This window comes from Sciurus vulgaris, assembly GCF_902686455.1.
Source record: "Sciurus vulgaris genome assembly, chromosome: 16".
NCBI classification, from domain to species: Eukaryota; Metazoa; Chordata; class Mammalia; order Rodentia; family Sciuridae; genus Sciurus; species Sciurus vulgaris.
In genome coordinates, this window is record NC_136477.1 from 3528543 (window position 1) to 3548934 (window position 20392).

A 20392-nucleotide genomic window follows, 5' to 3' on the forward strand; every position below is an offset into this window, starting at 1 on the left:
CGGGACCACTGGAGTCCTGCGTGAGCCACTCACATCATAGTGAGAACGAGCCCAGACATTTGGGCAAGTGCCAGAGGGTGACAGGCACCAGGGCCAGTCCAGCGGGGCAATTTTGAGTCCCTGTCTCCAAACTGCTCATTCGGTCCTTCTCCATTGGTGCCCAGTGCGCGGCAGGAGTCTCTGGACTGGGGACTCCCCTGCCTGAGGGGCTTGGTGCCCGCCCTGAGGCCCGCGGGCGCCTGGCCAGCGCATCCTTTTCCTCTTTTCCTTCTGGGCTCGTCTCTGTGGGTCCTGGCGCCCAGCTGGGAGGGGTGGCCGAGGGGTCAGGTTAGTAAACATGCCACGCAGTGGGTCACAGTTACTGTCGCGGTGGCTGTTAGTCTGGGAGGGCGGGAGGGACGCAGGAGGACGTTAGTCGTGGAGTTGGGAGAGGCAGACTTACCAAAGGTTTCTGGACGTTTACGGAGGGACAAGAAAAGAGAAGAGGAACATTAACGGGGCTGCTGGACAGGCAGCAGGGCGGGTAAGGATGATGGCCCCGTGGCCGGATATTCAGGGGCACGCCAGGCGCGTGGGCACCTCTCACAGGGAACTGAGGTCGGGAGGGCCCGACCCGGGTGCTGGACTGAGCTGCAGGGTGGGGCGGCCCCTGGAAGGCCAGCCTCGGCACAGACGCGCAGCACCGCGTCCCCAGGGTGACTCGGGCCGGCGCACGTGTCCCCAAGCAGGGCACCAGGAGTGCAGGTGGGGCTGTGCCAGGCCTGGCCAGGCGCCCCGGGGAGGCCAGTGGGAGAGGCCTGCTGGGGAGGGAGGAGGTCCGGCCGGCACCGGGTGGACGCGGACACCACAGAAGGGTGACGGACAGACACACACAGCCGACGCCACAGCACGGGCACCGAGGGGAGGCTCCGCCGGCCCTGCCGCCTCGGTGCCGAGACCACCGTCTTCAGCTCCCGCGCCCTCCCCAGCCCAGCCCTGGAGACGCCCACACCGCGGCTCTGCCGCAACAGACGCTCTGCCACCTGCCACGCCGACCTCCAGCCCGTCTCGTGTCCTGCGCGGCCGGTTCCGAGGCTCGCCATCCCCGGCCTGTCTGCCCAGGGCTGGGCGCCGTGTCCCCTCCGGTCCCCGTCACCCAGGACGCTCCGCCTCAGAGCCGCCCTCTTGCCCACCGGGGCGAGCTGTCCCCGCATGAGGGCCTGGTGCCTCCGCCGCCCCGTCCGCAGCCCGCGCTCACCTGACCGCAGCTGCTTGATGCGCCCGTTGCTGGCGCTGGGGTCCACGGGCAGGAAGTCCTTGAACCAGGCGATCTCGGGGTCGGGGTTGCCGCTGGCGGCACAGAGCATGGTGGCCGTGCGCGTCCGCTCCACCACCTTCAGCTGGGGGCCCATGTCGATGCTGGGGAAGCCGGGGGGCAGCTGGTCCTCTGAGGACGGAGACAGGCAGTGAGGGGCGTGGCCGGGGGGCCATAGGCGGCCAGCTGTCCTCGGCCGGGGTGACATGGCTCCTGGGGCCAAGGGCATCGCCTGGGACGCCTGTGGCCGTCCCAGCAGGAGGGCAGCCCCGGGCCCAGCGAGGCCACCTGCCCCGGCCTTGTGCAGCAGCCAAGCACGACCACCCGGCCTGGGCTCGGCTGCTCGCAGCTGAAGGGTGCTGCCCTCCTCTTGCCCCGTGCAGGACGGCCAGGCGCCCCCCACTGCCCAAAGCCATTGAGGGCCCCAGGCCACCTGGTCCTGCGGCCGCCAGCCTGGGCCCCCCCCCCCCCCGCCTGCGCCGTGCCCCCTGAAGTCAGGATGGCTGGGCCAGCGCGGCCCCTCACACCAGCCCAGGGCCCGGCACACAGCAGCGTCAACCTCAGCCGCCTTCCTGGCCACTGCCATTCCCGAACACACCACACCTCGGGGCCTCCGCCCCCAGCTGGCCAGGTCTGGCTCCTGGACAGCAGCGTGGGGGGAGGGGAACGAGGAGGGAAATGAACTCGGGAAACGAACGGTTCCCACTCTGGTCACGGCGGGGATGCAGTCGGGGCCACCAGCTAACGTAGGTCGCCTCACCCGGGCTCTGCGGACCCCGAGGCGCAGTGGCCTCCTTCAGCTGGACCTGCCCAGGCTCCTGGCCCACGCCTCCTGGGAGCCTCCTCAGCGCCGAGCAGAACCGCTGGCCCTGGACCCTGGACCTCTGGAGGGCTGGGTGGGGACGGCTGAAGAGACGCATTAGGGTACAGTGGCCACTCCAGCCTGGGCCCTTCCCTGCAGGGGCCTCACGTGAAGGGGGGACGGGGACAGGGCCGGCAGAGGGACGGCGACCCCGGCAGGCCTAGGGAGGAGTGGGCCCTGCCCGGCCTTGACCTTGGGCTTCTCTGGGTGTCCGCGGCATCAGGAAGCTGAGCAGACTGTCCCCAGAAGACAAGAGACTAAAGTGACAATCAAGTGCTGATGGACTGGGACACCGGCCTGCGGAGGGGGGGGTGCTGGTGGGGCAACAGAGCCGGGGACAGCACGGCGCCTTCGACCAGGGACCCCGCCTTGACTCAGCAGGGCAGCCCCTGCGCCCGGGCGCCCACACAGTGGGCCCGGAGGTGCAGGGACCACCGATGCCTTCAACAGGGACACGGGCCATCCGTGGACGACCCCGTGGGGAGTAGGAGGGGTGGCTAAACGGAGTCGGGGACAAGGTCCAGGCGGTGCTGCCAAAGCCACCACATTCAAAGCGAACGACGGCGAGGACAGAGGGCCACAGGCAGCAGCCTGGCCACCGGCCCCACCGGAGCTGGAAAGAGTTTTACTGGCACCAGACTGGTCACTCTTCCCGTCACTACAGCAGGTGACCTGCTGGGACCGCGGAGCACAGGGCTTGGGGCCTGGCCGCAGGGCCAGGCTTCCTCTCAGGGTTTGGAGTGCGAGCAGCAGCCTGCCCCGGGGTCCACCATGCTGCTGCCCACAGCCAGGGGACAGGGTGCCAAGGTGCTTGCAAGTGTCCAGAGGGGACACGGGGTACAGTGAAAAGGGTGGTCGGGGACAGAGGCAGGCCAGAAGCCCCTGTCTGGTGGGAACACAAAGGTGGGCGGGGCCGGAGCCCCACTCCCCAGGGGAACTGCCAGCTGAAGCCAGGCAGGCCTGTCTGGGTGCTGACCGCGTGCCAGCTGCTGCAGGGCAGAGGGTCCGTGGCCCCTCGAAGGCCCGGCCATTTCCCGGAGGCCAGGCTGGGCAGGTGTGCACCCAGCCATCCCCAGCCAGGAGGGGATGCAGGCCTGGCTGGGTGCTGCAGGACCTGCTGAGGGTCAGGGCCCTGGGGCCCGGGAGCTGGGCCTCCCTGAGGTGGTGCCTGCCCACTCATCTTCCCTGGACGCTGGCGGGCAGCCTCACAGGCAGCTCTGGGGGGTTGCTGATGACGTCATGGGGCTCAGGCTAAGCAGCGGGGCCTGGATGCTCCCTGTGGGCCTGGCTGTGGGTGCAGCTGCCCTTCTAGGTGCCTTGCAAGGCACGGGCCACCAGCGCTCTGCTCCCTGGGCATGGGTGCGTGCGCAAGGCCGCCGTGAGCACCTCCACCCGTGTGCACACCACCGCTGGGGCCCGGGAGCCTGTGGGCGCAGTGGCGGGGCAGGGGAGGCCCGGCCACTGTGAGGAGTGCCCGATTAGACAGTTCCTGCCCCAGACCTGGGGGCGGGGTGGGCGAGGCCTGGTCGGAGGCCATGCCCAGGAGGCAGGGCAGCCAGGGCACCAGGGCCCAGGCCCGGAGGCTGAGGATCCAAAGCGAGGCCTTTCCACTCCCCGGGCACTGGGCAGAGGCGGGCACAGTGGCTGGCAGACCATGTGCCCGGGAAAGGTCAGCACAAAGCCACCCCGGGGAGGAGCCTGGGTGCAGGAGGACCCCACCCTGTCGGCCCCACTAGACAGGGGCAGGATCCAGCTCGGGCCTGGCTGGCCTGGCCTTAGAAGATGATCAAGACCCTCCAGATGTGACAGCAGAGCACAGAGACCTAAGGTCTCCGCAGCAGCCACTCCGTGAAACCAGCCACCTGCCAGCCTCAGGCAGTGCCCTGGGGCCACGGGGGACAGTGGCAAGCCCCACCCGGGAGCCATCCCTCAGCTAAAGCCGCCTGTGGCTCACGCCCACAGCAGGGATGTGTTCAACCCCTGGCTGAACCCCCAGAGGCTGCAGACAGGCTGGCAGCGATGGTCAAAGGTGACTGACCAGCAGCACTGTCCTGCGGGCTCCAGGCCTCCTGCAGCATCCACTCATCTGGGTCAGGGGACTACCACTTGTGAGTGCAGACCTCATCCTACTTGACACACTCGGAAACTGCAGCTCAGTTAACTTGCCTGAGGTCACACAGCTACAGAGTGGTTGCCTCTTGGGACATGGACTCTCGAGGCTGGCCCCAGGGCTACACCCTGGTGTGGCACACAAGGGTGGCCGGCTGAGGGCTGTGGCAAGGCTGCCTGGGTGGTGCTGTTTTATGAGAAACCAACTTTTTGGTGGCTTCAAAACCAGTTGAACAAAACCAGGAAGCCGGCCCATGGGCCCAGTACCTGCCAAGCAGCAGGGGTCAGCTGTGCACCTGCTGGGCCTTTCTTCTTTGGGGGAGCCACCATCACTAAACCATCCAGGGAAATGCCAGGCACCTGGAGTACTGGCTCCTCCTAAACCAGGGTGATTAGCTGGGGGCTGAGACCTAAGTTAACTGGGATGAGCCGAGTCTCACCAGGGATAAAATCAGCGCGGAGGAGAACAAGCCAAGGGGCCGAGCCCTGGGAGCCCGGGACGAACCCCTGGATCCAGCTGAACCTGAAGCCAGCCGAACCCTCCGCAGACATGATCTACACAAACGTGTTAATTCTCTCTTGCGCTTGAGCTGGGGGAGTCGGAGCCGCCTCTTGTCCTCAGAGGAGACGGGGAAGCAACAAGGAGGCCGACTTCCGGCCCCCAGTGACTTTCTCCCAAAGGGGCTGAACAGACCCTGCGTAGCAGGCCTGGGCCGCAGCGCCAGGGGCTGGAGGAGGGAGATCGAAGGTCCCCAGAAGGACCCAGAGCGGCGGCTGGCCTGATCCGCTACCTCGGAGCACGGTGAGCTTGGCGTGCACGGCGATCTCCCCGACGGGGTTCTGGGCCACGCACTCGTACACGTTCTCGTCCCGCGGCGTCCGCAGCGGCTGGATCCTCAGCACCGCGCCCGAGCTCTCGTCAAACTCGATGGTCTGCGGGGCAGGGGGCGCGGGGTGAGACCGGGCCGGCGGGCAGGGCCGGTCCAGGCGCCGTGGGCGTGGCTGGCCGGAGCGCACGCGGAGCGACGTCCCGCCCACGCCGGGCACCTGCCGGGCCGAGGCTCGGACCGGGCGGGCGAGCTCGCGGGCACACAGCGCAGGGCCTCGCGAGGCCGGAGGGGCCGCCAGCCCGGTGCCCCCCGTCACACCCGTGAGGTCCTCTGGGCAGGTGCGGCCCACTCACCTCGAAGCGCTGCGAGTTGACCTTCTTGCCCTTCTTGTTCCAGGTCACCCGGGGCCTGGGGTCGCCCGTGGCCTGGCACACGAAGGAGGCCACGCCCCCCGACACGCCGATCTGGTCCTTGGGCTCCTTGATGAACCGGGGCGGCTCTGGGGGTCAGCGAGAGGGCGGCTGCGGTGGGTCTGGGCCGCGGGGAGGGCGGGGAGCAGAGCACCCGGCACCTTCCCCTGACCAGGGCGCCCGTGGGCACCGGGCCGCGCATGGCCTGTGTCCCCAGACCGGGGCTGCTAGTCGTGGGAAGAGCCGAGGCGCTGGGACCCCCAAAGCAGCGCCAGGAGGGCCCAAGGTGCCCAGCCAAACCCCGAAGGCTGAAAGGAGAGGGGACGGAGGGGACGTGCCTGCCGACCGCAGAGCAGCCGGCCTGGGGCGGCCGGCAAGGTGCACCCAGGCCAGGCCGCGGAGCCGTCCACCCGGCACCCGCCCCAGGGGTCTCGACAGGCGCCCAGCGCACCCTGGCCTCTCCCCGCAGCCCGCTGCCCGGACACTCCGGCAGGGCCGTCTCACTCCCGGGACCTGGATGGCAGCAAGGAGCCCAGGCTGTGGACCAGCCTCTCGTGCCCCCGCAGGGGCCCAGCTGCCCTCCACGGTGGTGCCAGCACAGACCTGAATCGCCCCAGTGACCCTGCCTCAGGAAGTCCCTCAACCACACGTCCAACCAGAGGGGACCCAGCAAGTCACCCGGGTGACCATGGGGCAGGACCACGCGGCTGCGAGCCCCCGGGGAGCAGCGAGACCAGCCAGAGGACAGAAGAGCCACGGCCACTGGGGAAGACAGCTGGGCACGGCCGCACGTGAGCGTGTGCTCACTGTGCCCAGACCGCGGTGGAAGTGGGCAGGGCGGTGTCCTCGCCCAGCGCCCTGTTAGGGTTAAGAACCACTTAAAGGTATCTGCATTATTTTGCACAATAAAATCGTCTTTAGAAAGGAGCTGACTAAACAAGAAAGTAAGAACTCGAGTAAGTCAGAGCCTGGGGCTGGAGGCAGGGCAGGGCCAGAGCCCGGCCAGGCGACGGAGGGTTTCCACGCTTATGGGCCAGGCCAGGGGGTGGAGAGACCTCAGGGCCACACAGGTTCTCCCCGAGGGTTCTGGGAAGTTTGAGAAACACAGAGCAGCTCAGAGGCCTCAGGTTCCAACTCTGGGTCCCCACAGGCCCAGCTCTTCCCATCCGTGGCTCCAGCAGGACCAGTCTCACCTCCCTCACATAACACCCTGCTCCTGTTGATATCACCATCTGTCTACACTGGCCATCTCTCCTGAGAAGCAGTAGACTCTGGCATACAGGCACCTGCAGCCTCACTCAACTGCTGTGTGTCCTGGCCCAGTGATTGCTGATCCCACTGTACAGCTGGGGACGCTAAGGGACTTGCAAAGGTCACAGAGCTCAGACACAAAGCACTGAGGTTTGTGCTAGGTCTCCGTCTTGGAGCCTGAATCTCAGGTTCCTACCAAGTCCAGGCCTCCAGCCTGATTAAGGCAGACATTTTGCTCCCCGTCCCTCCCTGGCTGCCTGCCTGGGCCCCCTCCTTCCCGCCTCAGGAATGGTGACCCCAGGTCACATGTCCTCAGCCGAGGGCACGGGGAAAGTCACCACAGAGGGTAAACTGAAAGGAGGGGGCAGTGAGCTGCGCCCAGCTGCCTGGGTGGCCAGGAGCCAGGACACGCCCCCTGCACCCTCCAACAGACAGCCTGGGGGGACATGGCCCTTGTCTGGGCTGCTGCTCCCTGGCCCTGGCCCTCACCTGGCAGCCGCCCTGTCCCTGGGACCTTGCCCATCCCGCTGCCTGCTGACCCTGCCCCCAGCCGCAGGCCTGCTCTGCTGAGCAGAGGCCCGACCGGCCCACCTCGGGCAGCTCCGGGCGCCCCGCCAGCCCTGGCGAGCTTTCTCTGCCCACTGCGGCCCCGTCGGCAGGCGTCCCGTGGGTTCCTGGAATCTCCTGGGCACAGCCCTCCCGACCCTCTCTCTGGGCAGAGGGGCTGAGGCACAGGACGAGCGCCCCAGCCTGCGAAGTGGCCAGCCTCTCCGCGCACACCTGAGGCCGCGTGGGGAAATGCCCTGCCTGGGTCACCCAGCTCACCACCGGGCCGAGCGCAGGGTCAGTGCAGCTGGGAGAGGAGTTTCAGGCCTGCCCCGACCTGAGCACCCAGTCCCTGCGTCTCACAGAGACGGAAGCACGGAGTAGTGACTGCAGTAAGTGCAGAGGCCGAGGCTGGGGCCTGGCCTCCCCCTCCGGGCCGGGCTTGGCCCGGTTTCTGTTTTTCCATTTCGGATTGTGTAGGAAATAATCTGGCCTGAGAGCAGGGCCAGCCCCTGCCCCCAACCCTGCCAGGCCCAGCCCCACGGCACCCGGAAGGTCCCCCTGGACCGGGAACCACTTCTACGGCAGGAATCCCTCTCTTGGCACCTGTGAACGCTTCAGCTGCCTGTCCAGGCCTTCCAGGGGCCAGGGGCCCCACCCTGTGCATCCCCAAGGACCCAGGCCACTTCCTGATACTGCCAGCCCAGGTCACATGCCCACAGCCCCTGCTGGGCACCCTGTGCTCAGTCCCACCGGACAGACCCGCTTCCTGGGCCCAGATGCGCCATGCTTGGAGACGCGCCTGGGTCTGAGGCTAGGGCAGCGCTGTCCTGGGCGCACCTGCCCCTCCCCATGGCCAGAGCCAGCAGGCACCTGAGCACGGGCGCTGGCCCTCCTGCCACCGCCTCCTGGCTCCACCTCCCCGCAGGCGCAGGGCCCCGCATTCCGCCCTCCTGCTCCCGCTCCTGGCTCCGTCCTGCCTCCGGGCCTTTGCACGGCCGCACCCTCTGCGGAGACTCCTTTCCTCGACACCCAAGGGCTCGTCCCTCAGGTCCTTCAGGCCTCTCCTCAGACGCCACCTCCTCACTGGGGTCCTCGTGGGCCACCTCACGCCTGCCCTTAATCATGCACCCCTCCCTCCCCGGCTCCCTCGCCCTGCTCCCGGCTGTGGGAGGGGTGGCATGTCCGCTGTGCCCTTGCCCACACAGCCGCGGGCCCCGCAGGCGTCCCCTCAGAAGCAAGAGCCATGCTGGGGGCCCCCTGGCCGCCCGCCCCGTCCGCCTCTTACCTTCCGCAGTGCAGCCGCCGACCAGCAGGACCAGCAGGAGGCCCGTGGGCGCCACTGCGGACGGGCTGGGACCCCAGGCAGGCGCCATGCTGGACAGCGACCTCCGCCCTCCGCTGGGCGGGACGGCCTGGTCCCTCAGAGGGCGGCCTCCAGCGGAGCGTCAGGCGGGCAGCGTCTGCAGAGACAGCGGATGTGAGGGCAGCAGGGGGCGTGGGTGGGACCCAGACCGTGGAGCTCGGGGGACGGCAGCCCCACGCGGGACTGCGCCCCATGCCCCACGTCCACCGCGCAAACGCCTCCACGGCTCCCCCGCTGGCCGTCGCTTGGCAGGTGACGTGCTTGTGCCCCGCGAGCCGGCAGGCACGGCACCAGAACACCGTCCTCCCAGGGCAGAGGGGCCACCTGCACCCCAGCGACGTCTCCTGCAGAGGCGGGTGGAGGCCAGGCAAGGCGGAGGACAGCCTGGTGGCCACCCGCCCTGCACCCACCAGGCCATGCCCGGGCGGGGCCAGGCCGTGGCCACAGAACCAGAGCCACGTAATGACGGGGCAGCCCTGTGATCTGTTCCCAAAATACCCCACTGCGGTCACCATGTTGGCCCTGGCAGCCCCAGGGGAGGGCTGGGCCTGCAGTGGCCAGTCAGGGCCAGGGCGCAGAGGGGAGAACAGGCGGGTGGGGCAGCGGGGTGTTTGGCATGAGCACACTCAGGCCACGGAGGTCACGGGCAGGCGCGCAGTCAGACTGCACACGAGGAGAACCACCGAGATGGCAAGCAGAGCGACACGCATCCAGGAGACGCACGCGCTCACGCACACCCCACCTGATCGACTCACACAGTCAGGCCACAAACACGGCCATGCACAAGACCAGACCTCAGATGCACAGGCCAGGCCAGATTCCCACACTGGGCCGCCTGGGCCAGGCGCCTGACCACCATGCGCACACTGATACCACAGACCCGCCGGGTCAGCTGCACGGACCATGCGGGTCAGACCTCGGCCTCACAGGGCGCAGCCCGCAGGGCAATGGGCAGCAGGTGCCCAGCTCGGCCTAGGTAGACGTGGGCACGTGGCAGAGCAGGCGTGCCCGGCAGCACACAGTCAGTCCACAGGCCGTGCAGCCAACAGACCTCCCGAGCAGAATCGCAGCCCCGCACATAGTCAGACCACACTTACACCTGGACCCAGCCGGGGGAGAGCCCAGGACACAGTCCCGGGTCCCAGGTCCCCACCCGAGGTCCTCAGGAGCGACCAGCCCAGGAGGAAGCGAGCAGCCAGCTGCAGCCAGGCAGTGACCACAGGGCCACCCCACCCATGGACGCACATCTGCTCAGCTATATCTGGGAGGGAGGGGTCGGGTGCGACCACAGGGGTCAGGCTTCTGGGATAACAGAGGAACGCCCGCAGTCAGGGGCATAGCCAGGGCCACCGCCCCCAGGGCCTTGGCCACAGCCGACCCTGGGGAGCCGGGCAGCTGCCCTCAAGCCCCAAGGCAAGTCACTGCCCGGCTCACAGTGCCAGCCTGCTGGGCCCACGTCTGGGTGGGGTGGCTGAGCCCCGCGTGGTGGTACTAGGCCATGGACACCCTGAGGCCCCAGGGTGGCTGGGGTGGGGGGCACCGGGGCTTTCGAGACACGGGCAGTGGGCAGGAATGGGGGCAGCCGTGGGGGCAGAGCGTCTTCAAGCGACCAGGAGGAACATCAGCAGCCCCTGGCTCTGCCTGGAGGATCTGTCCCACATCTGCCTGTTTTACCCTCTTCTTCCACCTCTAGCTAGGCCCTCTGTCCCCTCTGGCCTGGCATCTGGGCTCCACATCCCACTCCCTGTAGTGGCCAGGGGGCACCTGTGAACAACCACATCAGGGTCCCAGCCTCCTCTGCCCACAGCCCTCTGTGGCTCCCCCTCCTGCTCAGGGTCAAGCCCAAGTCCTCCCTGCCAGCCAGGCCCTGCACAAGCTGCCCCGTTCCACCCTTGCCCTCCCCTCCTCCCCCCTCTGCTCCAGCCCACAGGCTCCTAACTGTGCCTATAACATGCCAGGCTCAGTCGTGCCCCAGGGCCTTTGCACATGTGCCTGGATGGAATGTTAATGCTATTAATGAGCTGAGAATTAAAGGATGAATAGGAATCACGAGCCACGAGGCACGTCACAAGGAAGGATGAGAAACAGCACCTACGGGTCTCAGTGGGGGGCAGTGAGGGCCGAGGGTGGGGTGGGACAGGAGCCACAGGGCAGCCAAGCCCTGCGCAGCCCAGGCAGGGAGGGAGATGACCGGCTTGATGCTGGGCCACCCCTACGCTGCTGCGAGGCAGAAGCCGCCGCCCGCCAGGCTGGGAGGCCCGTGGGGTGACGAGGAGGGCATAGTCGGGTGAGGGTGCAGCAAGGAGGTGACGGGGGCCAGGGGCCTGGGGCTCAGGGAGAGTCCCTCCCGTTCACCCGCCAGCACTGAGGGCTCCCGTGATAGGCGCAGAGGTGGGTCCCACCTCCCCCACAGGGAGGGACAGATTTAGGGCAGTGGGGGCTCCCTGAGGGCTTCAGCTGGGGGGACCTCGTGTGGACGGCGCATCATCTGGGCCCGGCATGGCTCCTGGGCCATGCTGGGGTCTCTGTGCTGTGAGGGACAAGCGGGCACCCAATCCACCAGGCTCTGGGTCACGCGGTCGCGGGGCAGGCTTTGTGTGCCCACGCGGTCCAGGGAGCATGAAAGGGCGATTATGAGCCAGGGCTGGCGGCACACAGACCCTGCTGTGTCACCCGCACCATGGGTCCCCGGCCTGGGGACACACTGGGTGCCCCTCCCAGGGCTGATGCAGCCACCGGCCTCCGTCCCAGAGAGTCCAGGGACTTGTGTGCTCAATGTGGACCCCCAGGGGACCCCCCCACCCACAGCCAGGGGAGACCAAGGCAGGCGAGGCTGCCGGGGGCCCAGGCCTGGCACCGCCCCCAGCCACCCTCCTCGCCCGCCACCTCCCTCTGGGCCCAAGGCCTGTTCTTGCTGCCTGAAATGTCATTTCCAGAACCTCAGCCCCTCCAGGGACTTCAGCCTCCTTGGAAGCCTGGGCCACTCAAGGATGAGCCACGCGGGGCCTGGCCACCAGAACCCTGTGGCCAGCGAGGCCTCCTGTCCCCGAGAGCCCGGCAGCACTGGCGGATGGGGGCTGGGCCCGGCCCTCCCTCCTGGGCCAACGCCTCCCGCTGGAAGTGGACTCAGCAGGGCCCACACTTCCCGGCACCAAGGAGCCAGCTCTAGTGATGGTTGTGAAGGCTCAGAGTGCTGTCCCCAAAGTCCCCAGTCAGGCGTGGGTGGTGGAGCTGTGAGATGCCTCCTGACAGATAAGGAAGCGGAGGCAGAGGGTGGCAGGTCACTAGGGGCTCAGCGGAGGACAGGGCTGGCTGAGCCCCCTGCCCACCTCAGCCCTGCTGTCCTGTCCCCACACAAGATGTGGGCACATCTGGGCACACCCCTGCTGTCACACCTGCCAGGCTCCAGCCCTCTGCTCAGCCTCCAGGCCTTTCAGGAGGGACCCGCGCCCTGCAAGCCTCTGGGCCTCTCCCTGGGGCTCCTCATCTGTAAGCTGCAGCCCCGAGACTGTGGACAGGGCTGGGCCTGGATCCCCAGGACCCAGTTCAGTTCTAGGAGCCCAGGATGCCCCTCCCGTCGACAAAGCCCACCTTTCCCTTCTCAGCCCTGGCCACCCACTTGGCTGCATGTGCCCTGGGGCCCACCGCCCAGCCCACCATGCCTGGTCCCCGCCAAACCTCAGCCCTCCTGCATCCCCGAAGTCCCCTGCATGTAGGGCCCCAGGCCCAGTGTGTGGCGCAGGCTTTGATCCCCGGGCACGAGCCCTCTCTCCACCCCAAGAACCCAAGGCCTCTACACGCCCTGGACGCCTCCTGCACGCCGGCCCCAGCGCACAGTCCCGGTCACTCCTCCATTTTACAAGGGAAACTGAGGCCCAGAGCAAGGCCCTGATGCAGGTGAGGCCGCCGGGGCCAGCAAGCTCCAGGCGGCAACCTGCGCACACAGCACGGGCGGCGCACCTAACGCCCGGGTGAATGGCAGGCAGGCCGGGGCCAGCGGGGAGCGGCAGAGGCTCGGGGTGCAGGGTCCCCCCGCCAGGCCTCTGGAAGGCTGTGTGCAGGCCTCTGGAGGCCTTAGGGGTGCCGGGCAGGAGCGCAGGCACGGGGGCGAGGGAAGGCGAGGTCCGGTCCTCCCAGGCCCCCCCACCCTCCCCCACCCCCGTCCTAAAACCCCCGGGGGGCGGGGGCGCAGGGTCAGGCCAGGGCGAGGAGCGCAAGGACCCCGAGGGGAGGAAAAGTTTCTGTGGTTTGGAGGGCGACCAAGGGCGGGGATCCCAGCCACACATCCCCGCCCCCACCTGTTTGCACGGGGTCCTGCCGCCTCCTTGCTGGTGGCGGATGCCCAGGTCCCCGGGAGGGCGCCCCGCTGCCCCGCTGGGCTCCACCCGGCGATGGGGAGGGGCGGGCGGGCGGGGCGAGGGGCCGCGGAGCATAACGGTCTGGACTTTTCCAAAGTGCGAGCGAAGGCCCACCGGAATGGGGGGCGCCGGGCGGCGGCGGCCCGAGCTACCCGGAGGGCGGCTGGCCAGGCCAGGCCCGCGCGCTGGGCGGGGGACGCGGGGGTCGCCCCGCTGCGCGGCCTGGCGGGGGGCGAGGAGGGGCACAAAGCCAGGCGCGGCGAGCCTCGGGCTGGAGGGGACCCGGCCACTCACCCCGGCTCCGAGATCGGCGAGCCCCGCGCTGCCTCGCCGGGTCCTGCACAGCCGGTCCGCGCGCGTCCCGCGTCCGCCCCGAGCGCGGCGGCGCAGCGAGGACTCCGGGGAGGCCGCGGCCCAGCAAGCTCGGCCTGGGGGCGGGGCCGGGGCGGGCCGGAGGGGGCGCGGGGGCGGGGCCCCGGCCGGAAGTGGGACGGGGGACCCCAGGAGCCCCCTCCGCGGCCCAGACGCCCCGCGGGACCCGCGCAGCGCCCCTGCAGGCACGTCGCTCGTCCCCAGCGGGTCCGAGGCAGCCCTGCGCCCTCCCCGCGCGGCCGTGGCCGTGAAGACGCACCGGGCTCCCCAAGCACATCCAGACCAGATCATCAGAGAAGGGGCAGGGCGCCCTCCCGGCCGGGGGGCTGGCGCGCGGCGGGGGCGTCCCCTGGTCCAGTCCCAGGCCAGGGAGGGGGAGGGGCGCGGCACCGAGAGCCTTCCCGCCCCAGGCCCCCTGGGGACCCGCATGAATGAGGGCGGGTGGCAGAGGCCCCCACCCGAGCCACAACTCTGAGGAGGGGCGGAGAGCGCAGGGCAGATTGGAAACAGATGGGGCGGCCGTGCCAGGCCCGCGACACCCGAGCCGGGAGGAGGAGGGGCGCCTGCCGGGCAGCCAATCCCCGCCCGCGCTGCGCCCAGGGTCCGGGTTTGAAAACCCCACTGGAGAGGAAGGGAACGCAGAGGCCAGTGGTGCGGGGCGCGCACCCAGCGGAGGCCCAGGGCCACCCGGGCCGGCGGCCTCGCTCTGCATCGGGTCTCTCCCGCTCAGGGCGCAAGACGCACCTCTTGGCAACTCCCAAGCGCTGGGCCTGCTCAGGCCACCCGGATGGCCCTGGGAGGCTGGTCTCACCATCACCCCAGCTTCCAAAGAGAGAGGCGGAGAAACAACTTGCTCATGGGCTCTGAGAAGGCCAGGGACTGAACCCAGGTGGGGCCAGAGGCGGGGCCAGTGCTGAGGCCTGTGGCCCCAGAATGCAGGGCACGTCACTCAAGGTTGAAGCCCTCCATCCACCTGGGACTCAGCAGTGCTGGAGACAGAGCCCCACCCTGCAGAGCCCTCCTCCCAAGTGGGATGAAGGACTGGCGCTCCGAAGGCGGCCGGACAGCAGATGGCTCCTCCCGGGGACACGGGCTGCTGTGCCGCCCACCTCTTGGGGGTCCCAGGAGCCTCGCCCTGTCTGTTCCACATCCCTCCTCTGCAAAAGGCGCGTGGACCCCCGGCCCTGGAGCGAGGGCGCTGCTCAGTGGGTTCTCAACTGAAGATCCCCTCCCGCCCACCACACCGAGCAGAAGCAGGTACCACGGAGCCCGGCACCAGGAGGCTCTCCGCTCCCTTGCAGCCCAACCCCTAGGTGCACAGTAGGAGCTTCACGGAGGCGGGCAATGGGGACCCCCGCAGTGCCATCGCCGTGCAGATCATCCCACCAGGGGCCTGGGGAGGCGCTGTGTCAGCGTGGCCATGAATCGGGCAGTGCTTACCGCCCTGACTCGGCAGGGCACACAGTAGGTGCTCGCCTGCCTGTAGCAAGGCACTGAGCTGGGCTTGAAGTCAGGGACCCACATGTGACCCCAAGCCTCAGTCCCCCATCGTAGCATTAGCCAGGCAAGAAGTCTGTGTAGTCAAGACCCCAGGCAGCTGGGACCGGGACAGATGTGCCCACCTCCGAGCTGACCAGGACCCAGAGGGTGGTGGCCAAAGGCCTGCCACCCCTCCCCAGCCAGCCCTGCCTTCTGGGGACCGCTGGCCATGTCTCTCCATGGGGACGACTGCCTGTCCTCATCTGATGGCAGTGACCACAGTGGTCTGGGAACACGGCCATCCCAGTGGGGTGGGGAGATCGGGGCCAGGTGGCCGCTGCCTCCTGCGGGGGGAGACCCCGTCTGCACGAGCCCCGACTGCCACATGCATCTGCCCATCCAGCCGGGCTGTGTTCTCAGGGCAGATGGGACATCCGTTTCCGTCCCCAGCTGGGGACCAGGCCCCCAGGAGCCCTGAGCAGTGTCTGCACAGGCGGCCAGGGGTCTTCTTAGCCAGGAGCACCCGGGACCCAGGCTCCCCGCAGAGCCACGCTGCACAGCCTGGGCACCAGCCCGGATCGGCACGTCTGAACCCGCCGCCAGGCCCAGCCGTGGCCAAGACCGACAGGGTTCCGCTCACAGAGGGGAGTGTGAAGGAAAGGGGCGGCCGGATCAGGAGGTGGAGCCCCAGAGGCTGAACGAGGAAGGAGGGGGCTTTGCGGGGGGATGTATGAGAGAAAGACCCCAAGGAGGTCGGGGGATGGGAACGAGCAGGGCGCCAGAGAGGACGCCACCCAGGCAGCAAGCGACTCAGCCTGTGTGAGGGTCCTGGGGTGGGATGGAGCCCGGCCACCATCAGAGGCACAGCAAGGAGCCTGGGTGGCTGTGGCAGAGTGGAGGGGACAGGGGAGGTGGGAAGGGTCACATGGGGGGGGCCCTGTGGGCTGCGAGGAGGACCTGGGCTTTGACCCCAGGGAGGTGGGAGCCATGGAGGGCTGTGGGCAGAGGAGGGAGGGGCGAGGCCCAGTGCTCACAGGCGCCTCTGCGCCGGGTGGAGGGCAGGCGTGGGGTGGGGACAGGAGCCAGGATGGGTGGATGTGCGGCTGGTCCAGGAGGAGAGGCAGGTTCCGGGCTGTTCCCCAAAGGGCTGGTTGCTGGGTGTGACTCGAGAATGACCCCAGGGTCTCTGGTCAGCACCCCGGCTCCGGGAGTCTACCAGGTGCCCTTGAGAGCCGACCCAGGAGTCCCTGACCTTCAGCTGCGATGTCCTCCCTACACACCAGGAGGTGGCCCTTGGGGAGGGACACAGGGCTGGATCACGTCAGCTCCTGCAGCTGGGACTTTGGGGGTAATTTTTTTCAAAATAACTTCTCTTCTAATTATAAAAGAGGCGCGTGCAGCAGCAGAGCAGGGGAATCAGCAGAGGAGGAAAGGAAAACCGCTGCAGTCCGTCCGCGCGCCCAGAGACCGCGGCCCACGTCACTTTCACTCGCTCTTCCCACAAACGTTTACTGAGCACCTACTACATGCCGGGCTGCTGGGACACGGTGGTGTCAGGACAGAACCACCCCCCACCTCGGGGGCTCGCAGACAAGTGGGGGGATGCCCCCAACACAGCCTGGTGAACCCCACAACACCAGGTAGCACTGAAGCCCGAGAAGAGACGGAGCTGGAAGGGGCCGCATCTGCATCCGACCTCAGATCAGCAACCCGCCAGAGCCACCCGTGGGGCACACCTGTCACCCAGCTTCCGGGGGGCGGGGGCAGGAGCAGCGCCAGTTCCAGGCCAGCCTGGGCGACAGAGCCAGACCCTGTCTCAAAATGAAAGCAAAAGGACGGAGTGCAGCACGGCAGGCCCTGGCCTCACCCCTGTGGGGACGGAGACCCCAAGGGAACAGCTTCCAGGTAGCAAGACGGTGAGGGCAAAGGCCCTGGGGCCACTGCTTCCCACTGTCCCCCGCGGGAGCAACCTGGAAGGCACATCCTCCATCACATCTCCATCCCCCGCGTCCAGCAGGCAGCTCCCCAGACAGGGCGGACGCCTCTGGACTGTGCCCACCTCTGTGGTTTGCCTGATGCAGGACCCCACCCGCCCTGCCCGCCTCCTCACCTTTGGGGCCCAAATCATCATGCCAACCACCAGGGCACACGCCCGGCCTCCTTCCGGAGGGAGAAACTGGTTGGACAGCTTCCTCCCAGCCGCCCGGCCCCAGGCTGCCATGCCCATGGGCCCTCCACACCCAGTATGGCATTTGTGCCCCGGGGCAGCAAGCATGTGCCAACCGGCCAGGAGCCGCCCACACTCACTCAGAGCCTGGAGCCACGTCTGCCTGCCAGATCCAGTGCAGCAGGCTCACTGCCCGCCACGGGCACGCCCAGCTCCACGCTGCCCTTTCCACCAGTGGCCCCCACGGGTCCGACTACTTTCCTCTCCTCCTGGGCAAATGCAGTTGGCTTCAGGAATGGCTGGATTCAGCAAACCTGCTCCTTCCTTGTCTGCTGCATTTCAGGTGAAGGCAGCTGTGACCTGCAAGGGGCTGAGGCCAGACCTGGGCACTGACCCCGACTCCCCTCTTCCCTCATCCGTATGGAAAGACTGATTTACTCAGAAGTCTGTCCTCCACATCCCGTCCCAACATGTCTAGCCCCGTTATCGCCTCTGTGGGTCAGTGGAGTCATCGCAGCCCGGCCCGGGCTCTTGTCTTGGCCCTGCAGACTCTCCACCCAGCGGCAGCCGGAGGGCCCCCGTGAGCAGCTGAGTGGGTCCCTCCTCTGCCCACAGCCCTCCACGGCTGCACTTCCCTGAGGGGAGAGCCCCAGTCTCCCCTGCGGCACTCTGGACTCTGCACGACCTGCCCATCTCCTCCCTGCCTCCCTCCTCTTCCCCTCCGCCGCTGCTGCAGCTACGCAGGCTCCTCACTCTGCCCCAGGGCCTTTGCATGGCTGTGCCTCTGCCTAGACTGCCCCTCCTCCACGTTTCCACGGTTTCCTTCCCACCTTCAGGCCTCCACAAAGGTCCTGAGGCGGACAAACACCAGGTGCCGAAGGAAGAGCAGCGGGCGTGCCGGGAGTAACAGGTATGGGCCTCCCAGCCTACCCTGGCATTTATAGAGCACCCACTGTATACCAGGGCCCAGGCTGAACACTTGGGACATGGGTGGCCCATGCAGCCCTGCGTCTGCATCAGGGAGGCAGGGAGACAGGCAGGTCCAGATCAGAACCGCGCTGGGGGACACGCCTGGCAGGGCCGCAGGGGAGGCTCAGGCACGAGGAGGGGATGGGAGGAATCCTGCTGTCCCGGTGCACCTGAGGCTAGGGTGGAGGGAGCCGGGAGGGAGGCAGAGAAGCACGGGACAAGGCAGAGGAGAGGGGGACGGCCGGGTGCCTCCCAGCGGAGAGCCAGGGCTGTGGCACACGCCCTCGGGCAGCATCCTGGGTGCCCCAGATCTGCCGGGGGCGCAGCCTGCAGGGGTCTGGGCCTTACCCCGCCTTCCCGAGCACTTAGGCTGGGGAGGTGCTCAGAACAGAGGTGGCACACAGCAGGAGCTTAATGAGTGCTCCAGTCCCTGGACCAACTCCAGACCCCAGAGCTGGTACAGGCTGAGCTTCCCGCACCTGAGCGGCCCGGAGTTTGCCTTGGTACTAAGGCCCCAGGGCAGGCGGAGGCACCCCTGCACCCCCAGCCCGAGGCACCTGGGCAGCCTGGGGGCCTTGGGGACGGGCCCAAGGGCACGTGACATTGGCAGGGTGCACACCTGACAGCGGGGTGCTCTTGGGAGTCACGGGGCCTGGGATGGAGACGGGCCTGGAGACCCTCCCAGGCGGATTCTGTCCCAAGTCCCAGGAGCGGAGGACGCTCACAAGTTGCTACCTTGGCTGCTCCTCAGGCCGCGTGTCTCGACACAGCCCGCGGTGAGCGCTGCCACTGCAGGGCTCTGCCACTCCCGAGGCCCGTGGGCGGGCACCTGGGCAGTCTGGCATCGGCGCCGGCTCTGATGCCAAAGGGCCCAAGGGCGGCCCGGCGAGGGACGGGCAGCCCCACCCGCACGACCGCGCACCGTCTGCCCACAGGGCCCGGCGGGGTCTGCCGTCCTAAAGGCTGCAGGTCCCCCGCTACGGCGCACCAGCCCAGGCGGCCCTCGGCGGGGACGGTCACGGGAGTGCAGCCCAGGCAGCAGCCGGCAGTGCGGGGGCAGGGCCTTCGGGACGCGCCCACCAAAGCAGGAGGGTGGGGCTGCGGACCTGGCCGCCACTCAGCCACTCAGCCTGCCGATGTCCAGGGGACCGCATGGTCCCAGGGCCCTCACAAGGCCCCGGCCCGGCCTGGGGAGTGGGTCACAAGCACCTGGCGCTAAGGTGGTGCTGCAGGGCCGGGTGGCCGAATGGCTGCCGAAACGCTCGCTGGCACAGCGCTGCGGGCACTGAGGGACCCACGGACGCGCTGAGCCGGCGAGGCTGGAGGGCTGCGCAGGCCCTTCCGAGGCGCAGAATCGCCCGGGAGCGTCAGGAAGAGCACGCTGCCCAGCGCGATGCCCGCCGGCCCTCCGGGCGACGGTGCATCTCCTGGGCGAGAGGCAGGGACAAAGCCTTCCCACCGTCCACTGGCCCAGGCGACGGCCCTGCACCCACTTGGGGCCAAGCAAACAGTCAGAACCCCATAAATGCAGAGAGCAGGCGAATCGGAGATGGGGCACCACCCAGGCCAGGCCACAGGGCCAGTGGGACCACGGGTCGCCGGGCACTGACCGCCACGCCCGGCTTATCCAGGTGGTGCCCAGGAGCCCGCGGGCCTCCTTCCTTCGGCTGCTCTTGGCCGGGAAGAAGGCAGGAACCAGGGACCAGGGACCAGGGACCAGGGACCAGGGACCAGGGCTCAGGGAGGCCGATGACAGATTCACCAGAATCTTAAACACGAGCCCGCAGCCGCCAGCCCGATGGCTTTATGGTAATCAGCGATGAATTACCCACAATGCTTGGCCAAGCGCAAGTGGCTCTTGGCCCGGGTCCTAAACTAATTCTTACATGTCCCTGTGTATATAATTTTGCCGCCTCCCTCCCGCCGGGGAGCCAAGCAGGGAGGGAGAGGAGCCCTGGGGTAAGGTGGGGGCACTCAAGCCCACCCGGCCTCAGGCCCTGGGCGCAGAGTGTGCTGAGGTGGGAGCTGAGCGCCAAGCCAGAGCCAACGGGGAGCCTGGAAACCGCCAAGAGCTAAAGGCAGCAGCTCTGGGGGTGGGAAACCACAGAAGGGAGGGGCTTGACTGGTACTAGTGGTGCTGTGCGTCCGTGGGCAGGTGTCTAACCCTCTCTGGGCTTTGATCTGCAAACCAGACCCTCTGCTGCACATCCTGGCATTAGGTGTGCGGCCTGCAGGTCCTCCAGGTCCTGTGCAGGCCTGGGGTTTCCAGGTGACTCTCCCCGTGGCACTGGGGACAGGCCAGGTCCTGGGAACACGCTGAGCCACCCCAGTCCTTTTGACTTTGTTTGGAGTCAGGGTCTTGCGAGTTGTTAAGGGTCT

The 20392-nt window shown here is 68.1% G+C and overlaps 1 protein-coding gene across 12 annotated transcripts in view; it reads right to left on the reverse strand.

Moving 5' to 3' along the window:
• PTPRS (protein tyrosine phosphatase receptor type S) overlaps nucleotides 1-20392 on the reverse strand; it is a 70562-nt gene that overhangs the window by 37847 nt on the left and 12323 nt on the right. For 8 of the 12 annotated variants that reach the window (XM_079116287.1, XM_079116286.1, XM_079116285.1 and 5 more), the window contains exons 1-5: nucleotides 13321-13466; nucleotides 8591-8765; nucleotides 5449-5594; nucleotides 5057-5198; nucleotides 1238-1426 (exon numbers count right to left, since the gene is read on the reverse strand). In XM_079116287.1, the coding sequence (XP_078972413.1) occupies nucleotides 1238-1426; nucleotides 5057-5198; nucleotides 5449-5594; nucleotides 8591-8678 (565 nt within the window). In that variant the 5' untranslated portion in view covers nucleotides 8679-8765; nucleotides 13321-13466. Of the gene's footprint in view, nucleotides 1-1237; nucleotides 1427-5056; nucleotides 5199-5448; nucleotides 5595-8590; nucleotides 8766-13320; nucleotides 13468-20392 lie in introns of those variants that run through there. The other 4 variants (XM_079116295.1, XM_079116289.1, XM_079116283.1 and 1 more) reach the window with 2 other exon arrangements.